At 39.6% G+C, this 22,262-nt stretch overlaps 1 protein-coding gene across 3 annotated transcripts in view; it reads left to right on the top strand.

Moving 5' to 3' along the window:
- Positions 1-20,097, top strand: part of PAMR1 (peptidase domain containing associated with muscle regeneration 1) — a 55,594-nt gene extending 35,497 nt beyond the window's left edge. Inside the window, exons 7-12 of one of the 3 annotated variants that reach the window (XM_059849248.1) lie at positions 9,411-9,581; positions 12,208-12,420; positions 14,019-14,085; positions 16,179-16,411; positions 17,782-18,077; positions 19,050-20,097. In XM_059849248.1, coding sequence (XP_059705231.1) covers positions 9,411-9,581; positions 12,208-12,420; positions 14,019-14,085; positions 16,179-16,411; positions 17,782-18,077; positions 19,050-19,586 — 1,517 coding nt within the window. In that variant the 3' untranslated portion in view covers positions 19,587-20,097. The remainder of the gene's footprint in view (positions 1-9,410; positions 9,582-12,207; positions 12,421-14,018; positions 14,086-16,178; positions 16,412-17,781; positions 18,078-19,049) is intronic. The other 2 variants (XM_059849249.1, XM_059849250.1) reach the window with 2 other exon arrangements.
- Positions 20,098-22,262: the final 2,165 nt, after the last annotated feature.

Raw genomic sequence — 22,262 nt, 5'->3', positions numbered from 1 at the left:
ATTCCTAGCTGGTGGAACTACTGCAAAAGCAAAGAGGTCTAGAGAGCAGGACTGGAAGCCTACTCTCTGGTTCTTGGAGCAGGTTGATCAGCCGCTCTTGTTATGATTTCCTTTGACATTTCCAAAATTAATGTGAGGATTGGCAAAATGCAACTGGCAAAATGAGAGGTGATTTGAATTTCCAGGACTCTTTCATGGGGAATAAAATAAGGCCAAAGACCTTTGTAATGAATAGCCTGTCCCAGCAGTTCTGCATGAGCTGTGGCTGGAGTTGGGCATGGAGCTGGAAGGATGTGTCCTGGGACATCACAAGAGGCATGAAGGAGGTTAGAGTGTTTCCTCTCTTTTGAAACTTAAGTGACTGAGGGCAGAGATAGTTTATCAAAAATCCTCCCTTGCCAAAAACCTAAAAGGAGGCTACTGTAATGCACGTTCACACTTTTGGGGAATAATTGTTACTCCTTCAGGACTTGTATTTGACACTGAAGGCCAAGTTCCTGAGAGATACTGGCTCTTTTAGCTATTGCAATCACCATGACATGAGCACTTCTGTGGAGCTTAGATTTGGCTAAGTGCTTGTGGTAACACAGAGCCTTGATGTACCTCTGAGGCCCCTGCCTAGAGCTTCACCCAGTCATTGCTGAGTCTGTGGTGACAGGCATGACCAAGTAGAGCAGAGCTTCTTTGATATGTGGCTGTAGCTGTTCAGGAAACACCACCATCCCTGTGAGCATCTTTTTATCACATTAGTGCCCTTTCCTTTACAGGATCTACTATGGTGTTTCAAATAATTTGCTCTCTGCTATGAGAGTCTTGCTTTAAAAAAAATAGTTTTCAATCCAAACCTTAGCACTCTTGGCTTTCCTTGCTTACCCCGTCTAATTTCTGGCTCTAAAAGTTGCAGCCACATTCTTTTTTCATCTAAAGTGCAGTGCCTGTCAGCTCCAAAAAGTAAAAGTTTTGAGTGGAATCAAAGAAGACAAGCGAGCATTCTAGTCATCACCAGCCCCCTCACACACAGCCCATGTAAATACACACCACCCTCAGAAAGCATTTTCTTCAGAGTCCTGACCAAGACCACCTGTCCTCCAAAGCTGTTCAGCTCCCAGCAGTCTGTTCCTGCTGTGGGGAAGAATGAAGATCACATTGCAAAGCTAATGCCATCAAGCCTCTCTGGCTCCCATTCCCATCCAGCTCTTGCCAGAATCTGGAGCAGAACAGCTGGGCTCCTTATCCACAGTGTGGATTCTTAGTCATCAGTGCTCTCCAGTGTAGGAGAGGTGGGATGTTCAGGGAGGTGGTGAAAGAATGTCAGTTTCTTTATGCTGGATCCTGCAGTGTTTGCTCCATTTATTCAGGAGATGTTGAGCTAAGAGTTGTTCTTGAGAACAGCATGAGAAGATGCCAGGCTCCTTCCTGAGTGTACGTACCATCACTGTGAGTTGAGCTCCTTGTAGAAACAAAGCCTGAGCTGAAACAATTGTAGGCTCAGAGAGAGTGTCAGCAGTGTCACAGGACATTCCCACCACAGTTTACACATTTTGCTCTATGAGGCACTACAGGATCTCACAAACCCTATGTTGCTATCAGCAGATTTATGATAGGCCCATGATCCCAGCATGCAGAGAACCTTGAAGGCAGACAGGAGCCAGACAAGAAAACTAGGACTCCTAAAGAATCAGTCTGGAGGCAGGGTTCCTGCCTCATACTGTGTGTGACCTAATACAAGAAGGTCTCTAATGAGCAGAAAAGAGTGCACAGCCATGCTGCCTCAGGATGGTAGGATAGCCTGACACCTCCGAGTGCAGATTATTTTATCAAATCCATTACTAAATGGATTTGATAAAATTTGCTGGTTTGAAAGCCCTGTGCACTACTTATGAGAAGCAGTAGAAAAGCAGGTCTGAGCACTCTGAGCCATGGCCTCCAGGAATCCCTCACCTCATTCCCTCTTGGAGGATACAGCCATTCTAAAAATATTTTGACAGCCAATATCCTTATGCTTTTGGCTAAAGTTAGTCTCTGTGGGCTTCTGTGTTAGGCATTAACCATCTCTGGCTTCTATGCCAAGCTGCAAAAGAAGGATGTCTCTGGAGAACCATCTGAGTCCTCCCCCATGGCAGTTCTTCTCTGCTGGCAAACCTTGTGAGAACCTGGGGTGTTCTCACCTTGTAGATGCATGCTGGGGAGAGAAGGGATAAGCATAGGAATAAATGGTATCAGAGATTTGGACTGACATCAGAGACATGGACCGACACAGCTCATGGGCCAACGTTAGGAAATAAGCTGTTTTGAGTGAAGATTTCAGATGTTGTCTGAATGCAGAAGAGCTCTTTACACATGGGGCTTTGCAAAGGGGATCACAATACCCAGCACTAGCTGCTGAGCTGCTCATGGCTGGGTCCCTCCTTAACTCACATGCTTTGTGGTCAGACACTCTGAACCATCTGCTCCCATATGGCTCCACCACCTTTGGACAAAACCCTGCTGCTGAGAATAGTATGTTGATTACTAAATGGGGTCCTAATTACTGCTGATTTCTGCACAAAGGTCAGTTTAAGTGTAAATGTTGTAAGAATGTCAGGAGATGACAGGACTGTTCCTCACTGCTTGCCTTCAGGTTAATCACTTGATAACTCCATGCTGTAGTTTCCCCAGTAGTAAAATTCCAATATGCTAATGTTATAAAAATTTTTGTAAAAAACAGATATTACTATTATGTAATGACACTCAGGTAATCAGGCTTGCCCTCTAAACAAAACTTAAACCAAGGAAAAGAATTTGATAATATCAGACATACAGTCAAAATGGCAAACATGATGGGATTTGCCAATATTGACTTTAGCAGGCTTGGCTGTAGGCAGCCTTTGCAAATACCAGTGAGCTGTATGAAGTGCATGTAGGTGGAGCTGGCTGTGAGTTTTCTGTTAGAATGGTTTCATAACAGTAAATTTCAAAGAAATTTGTATTATCTGTTGTATTTTTCCTTTAATTTTTGTTTTCTTAATTACAGAGAGGGGAAAAAAAGTCACTTCCAAATACTCTGCATGTTGTGCTCCCTCCAGCAACAGGATCCTGGAGCCATGTTTCTCAGGCTTCTAGGTCCTCTAGCTCCAGAGCCCTTGTTGGCCTCTGCTGTGGAAGCATGAAAATCCAAAGCTCAGATCCAAATCCTGATGCTCAGGATCCCTGTGCAGGCGTTTTTTCTGGCTCAGGGGCTGCAGTGACTTTTAGCAGCATGCAGGGAAATGGCAGCACTCACTGGGGAACAGAATGTAATTTAGGCTTCCTCCAGACAAAATGTCTTCTTTTTGAGGATAGTTATTTAAATTTCTTCAGTTTCAGTCTATCAGGCTGTCTCTGACAGTCATTAGAATGGTTTGGGTAGCATGGTGGCCCCAGAGGTTCCAAGTCCATAGGTTTTTCTGCAGGAAGATGCTAGGTTTCCTAACAGCATAAGCTGCTCTTATTCCCCTGCCAGTTACCAAGTGCAGTTTCTGTGACCATTGTCAGTGTTCGGCCTCCTGAGCATACCAGCACAGCTTATGCAAAAGCAACATTTCAAGCTCCTAGAAGAGCTCTGTGGCCCCCAACACAAGAAGAATGTGGACCTGTTAGAACAAGTCCAGAAGAGGGCCCGGAAGAGGATCAGAGGGCTGGAGCACCTCTCCTATGAGAACAGGCTGAGAGCTGGGGTTGTTCAGCCTGGAGACGAGAAGACTCTGGAAAGATCTTACAGCAGCTTTCCAGTACCTGAAGGGGGTTACAAGAGATCTGGAGAGAGACTTTTCCCAAGGGCAGATAGTGATAGGACAAGGGAGAATGGCTTTAAGCAGAAGAAAGGTAGATTTAGGTTAGATAAGAAGGAATTCTTTTCTGTGAGGGTGGTGAGGCACAGGCACAGATTGACCAGAGAAGCTGTGGATGCCCCATCCTTGGAAGTGTCCAAGGTCAGGCTGGATGGGGCAATGAGCAACCTGGTCTAATGGCAGGTACATTGCCCATGGCAGGGAGATTGGAACTAGATGATCTTTAAGATCACTTCCAACCCAAACCATATGATGATTCTATAAAAATGTTCAGAGCTATACTACATAGGCAAAATGTGTTATATACATTAGCCCAGGTCAGCCTGACAGCCAAAGTCTGACTTGGGAATATGCAAGTAGCAATATTAAAAAAATTTGTAAGCAAACTAAAACCAAAATTCCATGCAAGCTCTTGCACCTAATTTCAGGGAGGGACGAAAAGGGAAATATAAACCTTTTATTAGTACCAGCAATGAGAAATGAGATTTATTTCAGGCATGCAATATATTATTGAAAGGTTGTGCAGAATATAGAGATAATAAATTATATGTATGAAGGAGTATATATTATTTAACAAAGTGGGTGAGAGGAAGGCAGCAGAAAAAAATAGTTTTCATTTAATGAAGAGACTCTGAGACGAAAGCAAATGATAATTCCATCAGGCAGGATTTGAAGGATATTGGAGAGAGAGAAGTGTAGCTCAAGAGATCACCTAATTTATCTCGCTGGTGATAAAATGAGCCCAAAGACTATTTCTAAATGGCAGATAGTTCTAAGGAATGTCTCTTACATATAATTTAAAAGGGAAAGGAATTCGTACTGTTATTATTAATAATAGAATATTTTACTTAAAAATTCAGGAACTTACTGTTCCTCTAGTCAAGTTTTTTTCAGATTGAGGAAAGTTATCCATGAAATGTGAAGCCATTTTACTGTTTCATATGGGACAGAAATTGTTTTCTTTTTCCCAAGAGACCAAAAAGGCAAGAAGTATTATAAGTTTTATTGGGTATGTGTGAGTTTGTGATAAAAACACTTAAGGTAGCTTTGTTTTTTGTTATCTAACAACTGAGCATTTCTGCCAGAGGAGCCTGTAACCACCCTCTCATATACCTTCCTACTTTGCTCCCTTATAAACTGAGCTCTATCTTATGTACAGAGCTGTATCAAGCCAAAATTCACTTCAAGCCCTAAAGTAGCAAAGGTTACTTACATGGCTGTATAGATTAATTGTGGAACTTTCCAGGAACAACACTGTGCAGCAAAATAAGGAAAAAATTAAAACAAACAAAAATATCTCTTCTCATGATGTGTTTGCTGGTGTTGCTCTGTTCCCTACATTTCTGTTCCATTTTTTTAGCTGGAGTTTCAGTTTTCAAATGACAAGACACATAAAATTTTACTTACATCTTACTATGCCTTTACAACATTTGTCAAGGAGACTTTTATAAATTTTTTTGAGTAAAAATTATCTTGTTCCTAATTGTATCCTGCTTTAATATACTTCTTTGTCCTCCTTTAAACATTTTAATGTATCCTTTCTCTTTTTTACATTTTCAATCGTTATAGTTTTTAACTTTTGCATGAGCAGGGTGGTCATTCTTAGCTCTTAATCACTTTCAGCATTATTTTTCCCTAACATTACTTTCACCTTTCTAGATGTAAATTCACCAGGATCTTTGTAGATATGATGACATCCTGGCAGGAAGAATAGGATCAGCCTGACCCTCATGGAGTCTCTGGGCTGCTCAGATGTTTTTTGACAGAACTTAAATGAATGTCTTTAATATTTGACTGTCCATTACCAACTCATAGTAGAATTCTGTAGACATCTAGACATCCATTCTGGGTTCCTGGTGGCTTTGGTCCAAGAGGAAGGTGCAGAGATCAAGCACTTGACACACGCCCAATTTGCCCCAAAAAGGAGCAAGCCAGAGTCACGGGGCAGTAGGAATGTTTGGATTTTTTCATGTGGAGCAGAGCAGTCTGACCAGTGGCCTAGGAATGGTTCAAGCTCATGGAGTGCTCCTGGCCAGCCCACCGCATGCTTCCCAAGGAAGTGCTGTCCAAACAGCTCATAGCCCTGTGTGCTGTAGCAGTCAGGGTAGACCAGGCACAGGTACAGCTGGGATGGGGGTGGCTGGAGGTGAGTGAGAGCTGTGAGGGGGACCCAGCCCTCTCTGCTGGACCATGCACCGAAGGAGGACTAATATTCAAAATTCTCAGTAGATGGCAGGATAAGGTCCATCCTGCCTAAGCAAGGGAATCTGAAATCATATCAAATACCTTAGAAAGCTTAGAACCTGAAGAGAAGTGGGTCAGATCATGTGGTTGGATTTTATGACTAATGTGAATCCAGAGAGCAGAGCTAGGTATGAATGACATTTACAAAATGTTCTTTTACTTTCTTTTTGGCTTCTGAGAAATGTCTGCTGGAGAGTTGGATTTAGTCATACACCAGGAGAGAATGTTGAAAGGCTTCAATAAAATATCTCAAACAAAGAAGGCTGTCTGAAAATTCAATGAAATACACTGCCCATTCTGAAAGATGTAAGAACCAGTCAAATTCACTCTTGATGGGAAGCTATCCACAAAAAAAATAAGATAGACTTGGATGAAACACATGGGTGCTAGGATTCCCTTCATAATAACTCTTCAAAACTCCATTGCCTGAAGTGTTCACAAGTAAAGGGAAAAGGTGAAAAAGAGCTCCCTGAAACACATTAGGTGAAAGGGATAAAAGGCAAGTCAAACTGAAGAAGAAAAAACCTATAGAGTTCAAACCAAAGCAGTAAAAGCAGGTACTGGAGTAACTGTATGAGACTTTCAGACTAGGTAATATCACTGAAAACAGAGAGCTCAGCTGTGGGACTGAGATGCAGGGAACATCTCAAGATCAAAACCACATTTAATTTGTAGAGAGAATGAGCCTACAAAATGGAAAAAATTAGTGTAATGTCTCTGTCTCCAGTGGCAAATTCATCCCTGTGTTACAAGAGAACAGACAACCAGGAGCTAGAGGCATGGGTAACAAAATGGACACATCTATTAATAATGTTAAGGTGTTTGCCATCAGAGAAACCCTATAGTGGCTCTGTGACACAAGTGGGTATGAGCTAATGCTTGTAACATCCCTGTGATGAAAGGAGTGCTCTCATTTGTCACATACAGCAGATGAAGCAACCTACCTATGACCACATTTCTTTAGCTATGATTAGATCTCATGACCTTCTGCCTCCATGTCCTCTGCTCTAGGCCATAATTAAGTATTAAATTAATCTGTGTATGAAATATTGAATTTACATCATAAATAAAACAGAATTGTTCCAGCTGGCTCCCAGGGGCACAGAGAATCTAAAGAAAGTCTGGCAACAAGCAAATCTTAAAGGATGAGAAACTAAACCTCTTCAGCACTTAGGGAGTGAACAAAGACAGATACTTGTAGTTAGTAAGCAAGTGTAGCTTGGTGACATTTTTTTCCAGGATGGACCTAGAACACAAAAGCACCAAAATATTTGTTCTGCAGAGCTGAACTGGACCATAAGCAAAACAGAAAACCTGTATTTATGACAAAAAGTAAAAGTTTGAGAGGTGCACAGATGGTTGGCCTAGTTTTCTCATTTGACAAGCTGAGTGTGACTTTACATTGAGAGAGAGAAATATAAATGTAGGGAAACGGATTGCTGCTCAGAGAAAGATATGGAGGGAGTGACTGGGAATACAGAGATCATAAGTGGGAAGATGAGTGTTCTGAGAATTTAAAACACCTAGAAATTCTCTGTTCCCATTATTTATGTTTCATTTATCTACATGCGTATGTGTACACATATCCACCTATATATGTATACATATGTGTCTATATTTCACAGGAGAAACATTAAGGGCTAGGAATTTTTTTTTTTTATTTTTTTCCCATTATTCCTTTGCTAATGATGACATTAATGAAGAATAGTTGTAGCCAAGAGGAAATGCTGACCTCCCCTAACTGGACATGATTTGATTAGGAACATAATAGTCCAGGCCTCACTTTAATGCTTAACTGTTAGACAGCTTTTCTTGCCAAAATCTTTGCTCACTAGTGCACAAATGATTCTTCCAGCTCATCGTTTGATGTTTTCTTTATGTGAATCATTGGATGGTCCACAGTCCATATACATGGATGCATTGATGTGGGCTCTGTGTAAGGGTTACAGAGCAAAGGACTTAGAAGTTTTCCTCTGAAACTTTTAAGTATAAAAATTTGGCTGCAGGTTAGCAAGCAACTGGCTATGAGGCAAAACAGAAAAGTAAAATTTTAAAAGCATAAAATAGGGATGATCTCTTTAGAACTGATCTGTCTATTGTCAGCAGAGTACCACAGGTGGTAGGTAAAAAACCCATATGCATATCTATGTCTTGCACTGAATCCTCTCCCATGCAATTTTTCACAATGAATGGCCCAGACAAAGCCAAAGAGATGGGTAACTGTGTAGGTAATAAACCTTATGTTTCCTATATTACCTAGAGAAATACACATGTAATTTCTACATACAGGAAACTGGCCTTAAAAAGTGACTTGGAGAAGGTTAATAAGGCATGGTCATTCTCTGCCTCTCATAACGAAGAAAGGACAGCATCAAATAAAATTATCAGGTGGCAGACTAGAAACAAAACTAAAGAAGGCATTGCACGTTTTCAACTTAGTCTGTAGAACTCGTTGCCACAAGATATTGTGGACACTGAGTATGTAGTTGAGTGTAGAAAATACTAAGACAAATACATGTTAAAAAAATATCAGCAGGGTATGTTATACCAATAATACTGTTGTAGTTCAGATAGTCTTTGAGATTCAGACTTTTGAATGCTGACAGATTATGCCAGGAAAGTATTCTACATGCTTGTTCTGATTTTATAGTCCTTCCTTCAAATCTGTTGTTTACCACAATAGAATGTGCTGCATGGACTTTAGCATGGTTGGCTTGATGCTGTCAGAGAAATCTTGCTTTTGAGGCTTAATTTCATATTTACTACTTGCAGTAGTTATATAAAACATCATCTGTATTTTCCCAATAGAATAAATCCTGTGGAAAGGGTAAAAATCCCAGTTTATTAAATATCAAGTTTCCTTTTTAATGTAATTATGTTAATGTTTGATTTACACAAATAATGATGCTTTATAATTTCTGAGATGTTATCTGAAAAGCTATATAAAATGTAAAGAGGTGTTTGAAAGAAATTCAGTATAAGGCTTTTAAGGATCTAGATTTTTTTCTTGAGCATGCATGGTACTTGATTCAAAACCCTTGTTAAGATGGAAGATATTTCAAGTACTATTATTCTGAGTAAATGAGCCCTACTAATTCAAACATTTATGCACATGATTATGTGACACTTCAGAATAATCCTATTGAACCTTATAATGTAGATAGGTTTTGAAAAGTTGGATGTGTGTGTAGAGCTGACATCTAAACAACTTTCTAAAGATCAGCATATACTGGTCTTTATAATTTTGACTCCTGTGTCCATTGTAATTGGTTTTTCTATGTTCTAAGTAAAGAATCATCCTAACACAGTCCTGTTTTTGTAATAAAGTGGATTTTTTTGAAATATCTGAACTGTCAGTGGTGATGTGTAGGACTCCAGGTGCTCCCGCTCATGGTATTGTGGAAGGAGATGACTTTAAATACGGGGCCCGGGTTTACTTCAAGTGCAACGCAGGTTACAGCTTAAAAGGCAGCCGTGTTGCCTACTGTCAGCTTGATGGGATTTGGTCAACACATCATCCTGAATGTGGTAAGGTCACTTTAAGTTTTAATTCTTATCAAATGTTTCGGCCAATGTATTCCCATGAAACTAGACTATCCAAATCTCACTTGAAATTTGGTAGGTCTGTGACATAACATGTCCTTTTGTCTTCCTGTCTTTAAAGAAGCAGTAGGAATCCTTATTCTACTCTGCTGGAACCCCAGCCTGCAAGACTTTTTTATGTGAAGGTCTGACTGAAACATCACTTTACTGAAAACTAATAACCTCAAAGTCTTTAGGCATGTATCCTTCTTACACATAGAGAGAAAATGCCGAGGACCAAAGCCAAGTGAGGGACATAGTGCAATGAATGGTTACTTCCATCACTCTGTGTGTCTGACACCTTCTCTGCAGATGCCTGGTGCACTCTGTGGAGGCGAATAGGAGCTTACTGTATGAACACTAGACTTTTATTTCAATTCCTATCCTAGACAAAAATTGATAAAAAAGAAACTTCCATTCATTCTGACTGTGCAGGATGGCATGCCTACCATTCACATTGGTTCACCTGTAAAATTCCTTCTTGACATCTAAAGAAACTTTAAACTTCCTTTAGTTGATTTGCATTGCACAATTTCATTTCCTTATTCCAGAATAATTTGTTTCAATTGATAAAGTGCTTTCTATGTTTGTTATGTCAAACAATGTACATTTTGGGGGGAGTGTTGTAAAACAGCTTTACATAAGTTCATTTGAAAGAGCAAACAATAGGTATTCTATCTAGAGAGAAGTCTCAAATTGCAGTAAAAGTAATGTCAAGTTCATGCCCAGTCCCTGCTGCATATGGCCCTGGCTAAAGATCTATAGAAAGAGCTGTCTCTAGACTTGGCAGTCACTGAAGCGCTAGGTCTCTCCTTCCCAGATGTTTTCTCTTTCTTTTTAATAAATCAAAAAGGTCATCACCCTGAGCCTAAGGAAGAAGACAATTACTGTCAAAGTACTGAAATAAGAGAAGGCCTTAAGTGATTTACGTGGTCAAGCTTTTGGTACATTTGGAAACACGCACTGTGGTGATCAGATGATGCCTCCAGGCCAGCCATCAGTGCAGAAAGCAACTTGCAAATAAAGCATTATTCTGTGGGGGATTCTCTGTAGTCTTTAGCTGCTATCAAGTTATCAGTCACTTATGGTTCACAACTAAGAGAGCCTGTGAGGTACACAGAAGGAAAATGGAGCCAAATGAAAAGGAGACAGGGCTCTGCTTTTCCCTTTCTCCTGATGGAGAGGAAGTTCAGAAATCCTTGTTTACTGAATATAACTTGTGGAAAAGTATTTAAGTACATATATAGCCTTCAGCCTATGCTAAAATTCAATGCTTGTAAAGAAAACACTGAAATATAGACTTGGTTTGAATGCTATACTCACTGTTAAAAGCACATGCTCTTCATTGGAGTGGCATTGTTATGGCTGGCTGTGTGTTCACACGCTTTGCTGAGCTGGGCTTTGTCTGGTGGCACAAAGTGTGACTTTGTGACAGGACAGGGCTGTACCTTTGCACTGTAACTGTGCTCATTTCACAGCAATTTAAATAAATGTCCGAGTGCTTTGTTATATGTTGGTGCTTTTGTGAACTGAGGCTCAGCAGGCAGCCAGGTCTGAAGCACTGATATGAAGAGGTAATTTTGGGTCAATTGATATGTCCCAGTCCTCTGGGCACTCTGTGAGCAGCAGCAACACCAGCTGTCTGAACTAGATATGCACTGGTTATCATGCACTGAGACACCAGGCAGAGAAATTAAACAGAATTGCATGCATCCTGACAAGAAAACTGAGGTGAAATCCAAAGGGGGGGAAAAAAAAGTACCTTGTCAGCTGCTAAATAGAAAGAGCAGATGAGTTAAAAATAAAGGAAAAATCATCTTCTAGCATCACATAGTGAATACTGTCCTCCAGATTTAGGCCAAAAATCTAAGTTTATTGAGAAAAAAACCCAGAAAAACCAAAAACACAGCAAGAATTTAAAATAAGTGGAAAATACTGGGAAGGAGGAACTAAAAGAGGTTTTATAGGCAGAATATAGCATGAGTAAGCATTTCATATTAAATTTTTATTGTCAGTAAATGCATACATATGTTCTCTTTCAATTCTATTTCTCTGGATTATTGAGATATCTCTGTCAGTGCTAAGAAAACAAAATGCAACAAAACATAAAAGCAAAATTAAGTAGTCTAGTTTTATATCCAAGTGCAGTGAAGTATTGAAAATACAGAAAAGGGAAAAGAATGCCAAGGGCCTGTTTCCTGCAAATACTTTTTCCTGCAGCCTTTTATGCTGTTGAAGAAGCCTTGTTAATATTAATGGGACATTAACATCATGGAAAGTCAAGGTTCTTTTTCAGGATTGTCAGCTGCTTCTTAGGGTTTTAACAATTTGAGAATCTTGTGCTTTCAGTGAGACTGAAGTGTGTATTATAAACAGACATCTCTATATTATAATTTCTGCTTTAATATTTGACATTTTCAAAGACAGCAATTCCAGACGGGTCTTGAAAAGGCGTCTTTGATAAAGTGTAGATTGTTTAGTAACATCTGAATGAAATGCCAAGCAATTTGATGGGTGAAAATAATGTAGTGAACCTGATAAAATGGTTACTATCTTTTTCCCCTATCATTAGTTCTAGAAGAAAAAAACTGCTCAGATCCTGGTGGTCCACTCAATGGCTACAGAAGAGTAGTAGAAGACACTGGGGTCTTGAATGGACGCTATGCCAAAATTGGCACAGTCATTGCTTTCTTTTGTAACAACTCGTATGTTCTTAGTGGCAATGAACAAAGGACCTGCCAAGACGATGGAGAATGGTCAGGGAAGCAACCAATCTGCATAAAAGGTAGTTTACAAACTTTTTTACCGCAACTCACACAGGCTGCTATGGTTTTATTGGATTGTGTTTAATATCATTTGCACTGAACAAATGATCATATTTGCTGAGAGTAAGCTGTCTGGCTGATACCTGATACTGAGTTTTGTAGTTTGCCAGCTCTGCTGGCTGCTATACTCAGACAGAGAAGATGCCAATGATTCCAGAAGATTCCGTCTTTAAACAGGGAAAGGAATGTTCCTTAAGACCTTTATTATCCTCATTCTAGGACTGAACCTGTGTAAGGTCAAAATCAAAGAAGATCAGGAGGGAATTGAAATAGAATGAAATAATTGTCTCATGAGACCGTTAACAATAAGTTGCTGTCACGGGGAATAACTGTCCTTTCACAATCCTTTTAAAACAATGGGACCAGTCATGAAGGCAAAAGGCAGAGCCTGTACAATATAATTAAATGATATGTATTCATCAAAACTTTGCATCACACCTTTAAATTCTATGCACTTGACCTGGAGCTATTCTGCTAAATGTGTATGAAACCCTGAGTGAGTGAGTGAGTGAGTGAGTGAGTGAGTGAGTGAGTGAGTGAGTGAGTGAATGAATGAATGAATAAATGAATGAATGGATTTGGGCTGGGGAACTGCTAAATTCATTTTATGAATGCAATTTCTTGACATGTGGATTTTTTAAAAACTAAATGATGATAATATAAGGAAATGTGTCTGTCCCCTGGGAAATCTACTTTATTCTGTTGTTTTAGATGAAAATAATCTCTCCCTGAAGCATACAGTCATCTGTGGAAAGCATCTTTATTGATGCTTACTGTGACACTGACATAGTGGTTAACTCATATATCAATCACAAAGAACTAGATATTGTTCAATTACACAGAGAACAAGTGCTCAGGCATAGAAATAAAATCCATCCTGCAAGATTCCTTTTCTTCCACTCAGGGCAGCAGGAAGGAGACCCTGGCAGAGTTAATTGAACTTGAATATTTTATCCTAATCTTAAAGTAAGTAAACTGAATATGCAAAACTAAAAATCTTAGATCTCCTTTCTGTTATTTTACACATATTTAGGTAACTCTGAAGTGTTCCTTTGAATCAGAGCCTTCAATTCCTTCCATAAGTGCACAAACAGACTCCTAGAAGTCCATATATCCTGCAGCCTTTCTCTGTATGCCAATTAGCTGTGTGGGGCTACACAGATGGAAATGAAGCATTTTTTATATATAATTTTATATATAATTTTATATATAATTCCATTACTTGAAAAGTTTGCTCTGATACAAAACCATCATCCATAGTGGTGCAAGTGTGGCATTGAGATACACTGAATGATGGAAAAATCTTCCTCCATGCCTGAAAGTGCCAATGCAGACTAGTTCAGTAGCTTCCACTGTTGTAAATGGGATAGAACTTGTGAACTGTGAAGTATTTTTCCAGGGCTTTAGGTTTTAGGATCGTCAATGCACGTAACTAACTGCCTCTTTTCTTGATCCAGTCCACTATAGTTAGAGAGAGGAAATGTTGGACATGTGTATGAACCATAGCACTTGAGCTGTGAATGTGAAAAAGTATTGTGCAACATTATATCTTTTCTAGCCTGCAGAGAGCCGAAGATCTCTGACCTGGTGAGACAAAAAGTGCTTCCAATGCAGGTTCAGTCAAGGTGAGAATGCAATATGTCAACTGCAGTTTAAAGAAAAAAAATGTGATTGTTTTTCCCCTCCTCTCCTTTTCACTCCATGTGTTTTGCCTGCCTGAGCAGTGATTCCTACAAATCCACTGATAATTGAGCAATGAGAGCTGCTAGGAGGGGAGGTCTGATTAAGCACAGGTTGCCAGTTGCAACCTGGAGGCAGCCAGGAAGGAATGCACAGATAGAGACAAACTACAGGATGATGCTGGAATTCTGCTTGCAAGCTTGAGAACAGTCTAAGAACAGTTCCTTGGGGCTAATGATGAAAAATATGAACATGTGCCATCTTAGTGCAAAGGGGGAGAACAAGGAGAGAGGAGGGCATGGCAATGCAGCCTGCTCCCAGTAAGTTTCACCACCCAAAGCAACACAGCACAATTTATATAGGCTGGGTATGAGGGAGAGGAGGAAGTAGAGTAGGAGGGGAGGAAGGAATGAAAGATTAGATCCTTCCTTGGCTTACCCTTCTGATGATTTCTTGAAATAAACCCCATCAGAATTAGATATGTTGCAATGTTCAGGTTCATTTTCATCCAAGTAGTAATTTCTCATTTCAGGGTTATTTTTGAAGTACATGACTAATTTAATTTTCAATTCAGTGCAAGAACTGTCCTCATCTTTGGTCTTAAGAACAGTCATATCAGGTCAGAATAAAGGTCCAGCTCAAGCCATATCCTGTCTCTGGCAACAGCCAGTAGCAGATGCCTAGAGAAGATCTGAGGAACAAGGCAAGCATATACTTCCCAGTCACTCTGCCACTCTCCAGGTCTGTGACATATGATTGTAGAGATGGCCCTGAGAAGCTGACATGAGGCTTTAGTAACCATTAGGGGATTTTTCTTGCTTAAATTTCTCTATTAACTTTTGAATACAGGTCTTTTATGTTTCAGATATGAACACCAGCTTTATTGAGAGAACATACATGCCCTCCCATCCATAAGATGCCATGAGATGATGGCATCTCATGTTTGTGGACTGTTTTTAATCCCTTGAAGTGGAATCTCTATTTAATAGGTCAATAGTGAGGTAAAGTCTAGATTATACAATATTGCAAGTCACCTGTGAGTTTGGAATGGTACCATGGCAGACTAAGTATGACCACAGCAGCTCTCATCCTTCTTCCAAAAGACAAGAGACTTGCCATTGCTCTTGTTCTTGGTAACTTTACTTTTCTGTTATGTATCGCCTCACCGATTGGATATGATGGAGGTGTCTGTGTCTCTCTGTGATAAAAAACAAAATGAAATCATCATGAGAAAAAAAAAAAGTCTTTTCTGGATGTTGGCAGTACCAGAAATCTCAAGGGAAACTAATTTCCTGCTGAATTTTTCAGGCATAAAAAAGCAGGTTTTTTTGTAGATATGAGCTTTTAAGCGTTAAAGCAAGGAACACATTATAAATTATAAAAATTTAGGTATAACTGTATTCAAGCTTATGGTCCATATCTATGCTGGTGCATATATTTATTTCTTAATTATATGCCCTGTTTCAGCTAAACAGTACAATTTCTAAGTGGTAGCTTAGTAATTATGAAATTATGAAATCTCTGTGGTGAGGCAATTATCTCTGTTAATTGCCAAATCAAGCAACTTTAGCAACATCATTTAATCTGAATCAATTCCTAATACTGTCTATTAAAATATTCACTAGAGAAAATATCTGTCTGTCTCCCCTCTACTGAGAATTAATTATGACAATGGCAAATTCAGGTATAATTTCTTAATTTAAAAAATGGTATCTCAGTCCTTTTGTGAATGGAAAAAACTTCCCCATTCAGAGGCAATTGATTTCAATTCAGAAACTGTAAAATGAAAAAATAGACACAAATAGGATATGTATAAACATATGTGTAATTATATATATGTGCAGATATATGTAAATAAAATAGCTGGGATGTAAATGGGAGTATTGCTAAACTATGCTGGAATTATGTTTTTTCCTTATTCTTTCACAAGCAAACTTCATGTGATTTTAAATGATACTTAACACAACTGGTGATAAAGTTACGGTAATGATTGCTTTTATAATATTATAATTATTGTGTTCTTTGTGCCTTGAAACAGAGAAACACCTTTGCATCAACTTTACTCTTCTGCATTCAGCAAGCAAAAGCTTCAAATCTATCCAACCAAGAAGCCAGCACTGCCATTTGGAGAACTGCCCCCAGGGTACCAGCACTTGCACACTCAGCTCCAGTACGAGTGCGTTTCTCCTTTCTACCGCCTCCTGGGCAGCAGCAGGAGGACTTGCCTGAAGACAGGAAAATGGAGTGGGAGAGCCCCTGTGTGTGTTCCAAGTGAGTCTCCAAGGGAAAAAAAAAAGTGCATATCTCTTGGGTGAATGAGGGAACAGGATGTGTATTCATGTTAGATATTTAGGGAGTCACAGCAGTGTAGGCTGTCTATACTTCCAGCTGGGAGAAAGGAGCAGTAAAGCTTGAAGGATATATGTGTCTTTTTATCCACCAGTAGAACTTGAGGGTGAAGTGATCAGGCTTTCAGCACTGTAATTTGCCATTAATTTTTCTACTCTTTTATTGAGCAAGAGATAGAGTGAGTCTTTCTCCTGATTTGAAATAGCTTTGTACTACCACTTCATGTTTTTCTGTATTATTTACTACAAATGAGATTTTTCTTTTATTTGTATACTTTGGCACACAGCTGACAAAACCGTCAAACTTTAAGCAATAGAAGGGAGAGTCTGCAATTTTAAAGAGGCTCTTCCTTTAATAAACCCTGCTAAGGAAGGGTTCATATTGCAAACTGTAAGTCTAGATAAAATCTAATCTGGAGGTAGTGCACAAAGTAAGTTAGGGTAAGAACATCACGGGATTCGGTAAACCCCGCTACTGATATCAAGCAAACTGTGAAAAGTAGATCTTAACAACAAACAATTTTGGATTATTCTTGTTTGTAGTTTTACTTTGAGATTATATTATGTATTTTGAAAAGTATCGCACTCACTATGGACATGCACACACTACATACCAGGAAGAAAAAAGTCTCCTAAGGGAGACTAAAAAATGCAACAATGTAATGTAACTCTTTCAAAAGAAGTTAAACCTTTCATGATATAGGGGATTTTACCCCAGGTCCAAGCATGGATAACACATTCCTAGAACAAGGCAGAACTTTTTGTTTTCCCCAGGATGACTGTTGATTTAGATGCATTTTCTTCAACATTCTTGTCACAAGGCAAATCTGTTCTTACAGGCATGAACTGACCTGTGCAAAGATTTGTGCCAAGAGAGGCCTCAAAAATACACTGGGACTGCCTAGGGTGAATTTTAGTGCACTGATGGCTTTATGGCATTTTATGATAAACAAGAATCAGGGGTGATCTTTTCATTTCTTTCTGCAGTCATCTCATTATAGTGCAACTCAGTAAGGTTGCTGTGAAAATACACCTACTAAAGTGCTAAATCCACATTCCTACTTTACCCAGGAATTCAGATAATAATGGAAAACTTGAGTGTTGTTTTAAAAAGCTATATCAGATACTCCTATAACTTTGCAGATTAGAGACAGTGGCTAATTAGACAACTGTCCTTCATATTCATCACTGCAGTTTAGTTTCTTTTGGCACATTCTAAGAAGGAATCAAGAGTAATGCTCAGATTCTTTTGGGGAGAAAGTGTTTCCTACTTTTTGCTTCATGTTTCTTTAGTTTGTGGAAAAGCAGAAAACATCACCCTTAAGAAGGCAGTGACCTCTGTGAGGTGGCCATGGCAAGCAGCCATCTATCGCACAGCCAACGGGGTGAAGGAGAACAGCCTCCGGAAAGGGGCCTGGATCCTGATCTGCAGCGGGGCCCTGGTGAATGAGCGCACCGTTGTGGTGGCAGCCCACTGTGTCACTGACCTGGGCAAGACCATCGTGCTCAAGACAGCAGAGCTCAAGGTGGTTCTGGGCAAATTCTACAGAGATGATGACAGGGATGAAAAGACCATCCAGAACCTGAGGGTGAGTAAGCCCGACAGGAGTGAAAAATGATGAGCACAGGTAGATGCTGGTCACATCTGTCTTGTATAGGGAGAAAAAGGTGACCCTTTGGGCATTGCGCTCTCTTACATGTTGTTCTTTGAAATGCATGAGTAGAGACTCAAGTGGAATGGCATAAGAAGGGCCCATGCTGTAGTTCATTGAATTCCTCGAAGCCATCCAACTCATACATTCACCCCTAATTAAGAAAATAGCTCAGGTTCCATGGGCCATAATGTCTTGAGTGATACTGCCAGTAAAAAAGTAGAAGAGATGCCAGCTACTGTCAAAATTGATTAGCATAATTTATGAGGGAAACACTTGTGCTCTAAATCCTGGTTTGATGCCATGAGCACATTTCACTTCTCAGCCCCAAGGCCGTACAACTCTAAACTGAAAAGAAGTTTATGTCTGACTCCAGCTCCAAAAATAGCACCTTGGGCTTACCAGAGCGATTTGCTTTTTCAAGCAGAACTAGAAAGGCTGAAGTCAAAATGAGAAATACAGCAATTTTGGGTATGGGTGTCTCTTTTGGGGGGAAGTGTGGTGTGTGTGTGTGTGTGTGTCTGAGTTAATTAACATAATTTATCCAAAATATCATAATTAACTTGATGCTTTCCCTCCTGACCCCTTTTTAGTTTCTTTCTCTAATCCCATCTTTTTCATTCTTTTCCTGTAAGAAAATATATTACTTTTTTTTTTTTTACAGTATTTTCTTATAGAAATCCTAGCTGTTCTTATAGGATTTCATTAAGGACATGAGCAGTAAAGGTTTGGCCCCAATATTATGTAATGCATTGCATGTTTCTCATTTGAGTGGAAGAACACCATAGATGGGGGTAAAGGAGAAGTATGCAAGATAAACTTAAATGTATTTTAGTACTATGGAAAGAATGCTGCTGACCTGCCATTGCTGTTAACCCTACAATTCTTCCTACTGTGTTTCCTCTCCAGATTTCTGCCATCATAGTGCATCCCAATTATGACCCTATATTACTTGATTCTGATATAGCTGTCATAAAACTCTTGGACAAAGCCAGGATCAGCAGTCGTGTTCAACCCATTTGCTTGTCGTCTTCTCATGACTTGACTTCATCCACAGAGGATTTAAAGATAATGGTTACTGGCTGGAAGGTACTGGCTGACATTAAAGATCTCGGATACAAGAATGACACAATCCGCATGGGAGTTGTTCAGATGGTGGATTCACTGTTGTGTGAGCAACAGTATGAGGATAATGGGATACAAGTCAGCATCACTGACAGCATGTTCTGTGCCAAACAAGACCACACAGCCTTTTCTAATATTTGCCCTGCTGAAACTGGTGGGATTGCTGCCATAACTTTGCCAGGAAAAGCATCTCCTGAGCTAAGGTGGCACCTGATGGGATTAGTGAGCTGGGGTTATGATAAAACTTGCAGCCTAGAACTCTACAGTGGCTACACCAAAGCTCTTCCCTTCAAAGACTGGATTGAGAAGAACATGAAATAAAAATCTGATCCTGGAAATGGCCTTTTATAATATAATATCTCTCTCAGTCTCTGCTACTTTAGGCTTCTCATCCCAGTGATGAGACACATCTGGGATAAGGTTAAGGCAGGCAGCCTGGTAATTTGTCCTAGGATCAGATATTTCATCGGGCTACTTTTACTTAACCCATGACAGAGGGTCTTAGTGCATGAGAAGTTTTGTAATATTTTGTCTGTCTCCCCTGGTGGGAGGACGATGCTCTGCTCCTGAGTCTGACATGCAGAAACAGGACAGTAAATTCTGTCTGAAATTAATCTGTAGTGTGGAGCTCCCTGGAGAAATTATGGTGAGCCTCTCCCAAAGATCTGTGTGACTGAGTGGATTAAGAGTCTGGAAAGAGTAGCCTGAATTCATTACGACGGATGAGCTTGTTGTGGTATGTGCTGTCTGTATTGCCATAGTACAATGTAATCTTCTTCCCTCCCAAGTACTTTACACATTTAAATAAACCATGTTTTGTTTTTTTAACCTACATACTCATGTCTGACATTATTTAGATCCATTATTGCTTTATCTGTGTCACACTCTTGGAACTCTCTACTGCCCTTGTCTCTTTGCATGTCACTCTCACTTGGGACTCTACAGGAACACAAAAAGCAGAATCAGCACAAAATTCAAGGACTATTTATATATATAAATAACAAGACTCTTTTTTCTTAATACACCCATTCCTACTATTGTATATGAACCACTACAATGAAATGTGCAGAGGAGTTCTCTTTCACCTTCTATTTTAAACAGATGAAAACACAAAACATATTTTAAATACGTTTTTTCCAAGTGGGTTATTTCATAGAACTATGAAAATCTCAGGAAAACTTTCAGTTCCCATTAGCTCCCATACATTTGTCGTAAAACTACTCCTCTCTAGCTCTTCAGGGTGAAGAATAATGTCCAGGTCTCACACTTAGAAGGCGCTTTTCTTGAACTGAGGCTGAACTGTTTGACATCAGAGAGCAAAATTATCCTACTGGGCATGTTGTCCAGGGAGACACCTGGGTGTCCTCATGGTCTGTAGTCACTGCTCTTTCACTAAATCATTCTCTATTCTCTATTCAGTCATGGCTAAAGACTAGGGATTAACTCTCTAAAAGTTGGGGAGAAGACAGTAATGACTGTCTTCCATCAATAATGATTTCTTGGTAAGTCATATATGACACTGGAGTTTTTAGGACCTTCAAATTATTACAGTGCCCAAAACAGCTTACAGCCATTGCTGGATGTGAAGGCTTGGAATCTGATGAAAAGATTTAGTGCTCTTACCAAGAAGGACTCAGATCCTGAAGTTGTGTTCTGCCTATCGCATGGGTATGGCAACTTGAAGTTAGCAAGTCTGATTTCAGTTCTGATTCTCTGCTGCTGTAAAATCTCATTACGAGTTTCTTAGCAGTCAGTAGTTTCTACCCTCTTTTGAATCTGAAAACTGCTGCTAAAAGGACAATTAGTGTTGGACATCATTCCATGTAATTTATTTTCCATTTTCTTGGCAGAAATACTTGTTGTGTATGGTTTTGCACTTTCCTTGTTTTCACTGGCAATAGGATATTTCTTAAATCAAAAAGTTTAAGGGCTACAATTAAAGTATATTGCTTCTCTTTATCTTGTTTGTCTGTCTTCTCCTGCCAGGAGATTATGCTTGGCTGACAAAGTGCATGGCAACAACAGCAACAAAAATCCTGCATTAAATGTGAAAAACATGATGTGTTTCATTCCTCTTCTGGGAGAAACACATGCCAATGAATGTGTGGTACTCCCCTGCTGACAGAATGGCTTAGAGTAAATTAGGTGTCAGTTTTGGAGAAGCACAAACTTGCAGAAAGTCAACATGTGTTTCTTCCTAACAGCCATGACAAAGAGCGAAATGAGAAAGCTCTTTCATGATTACATTAAACGAGAGTTTCTACACTCTAAATAATTATGGCATTATTTAATGGTAAACAGAAATTATGAAGACCTGTGAGCTGGTCAACATGACTGCGTTGCTTTCCATAGTATTATTGCTCTCCACTACTACAGCTGGGAGAGACAAGGTTCTACATGCTTTTTTCTCTCTTTAGGTTTTGTCCAGTCCAAACAAATCTGCAAAAGTCTGGTTTCATTCCAGCCTTAGACCTCGCTCTTCTCATTTTTCTAAAGATCGACCATCTAGCTCCTCAGTGTTGAATCCCATCCCCATTTGGCTTCAAATCAGCTGAAAGTTTCTGGGCTTGTTCAGCAACAATATAGCTGTTCACTAGCTGTATATCACACAAAAGTACATTCTTGAAGAGAAACTTGTAGGAATTCATGGAATTAAAATCTCAGGAGGTTGCTATAGCTGTGCATGTACAACACTATTAAAACCCTTCTTTTCACAGCCATGATGCTATTCAAAGAAAGCAGAAGTAAGAAGATAGCCAGACACCTCTCAACCCCAGGATTCAGATTTTAGCACAGCCCTTTCCAGGAGGAGGATGAGGTTGCAGCATTTGCTTCTATTTCTGGATCTCAATCATGTTTGAATCCTAGATTCAAATCTGGCTATCTCTAAATGCTCACATAATGTTTTATTTCTCTGGTTGTATGACATGGGTATTCACATGTACGAGTGAGCAGTCATATCAACATATCCAAGCACCTGTACCACGTCGAGTGTTA

This window comes from Haemorhous mexicanus, chromosome 6 (assembly GCF_027477595.1).
Source record: "Haemorhous mexicanus isolate bHaeMex1 chromosome 6, bHaeMex1.pri, whole genome shotgun sequence".
Lineage (NCBI taxonomy): Eukaryota > Metazoa > Chordata > Aves > Passeriformes > Fringillidae > Haemorhous > Haemorhous mexicanus.
Note: the sequence above shows the minus strand (reverse complement) of the source record. Positions and strands in the feature narration are given on the sequence as shown.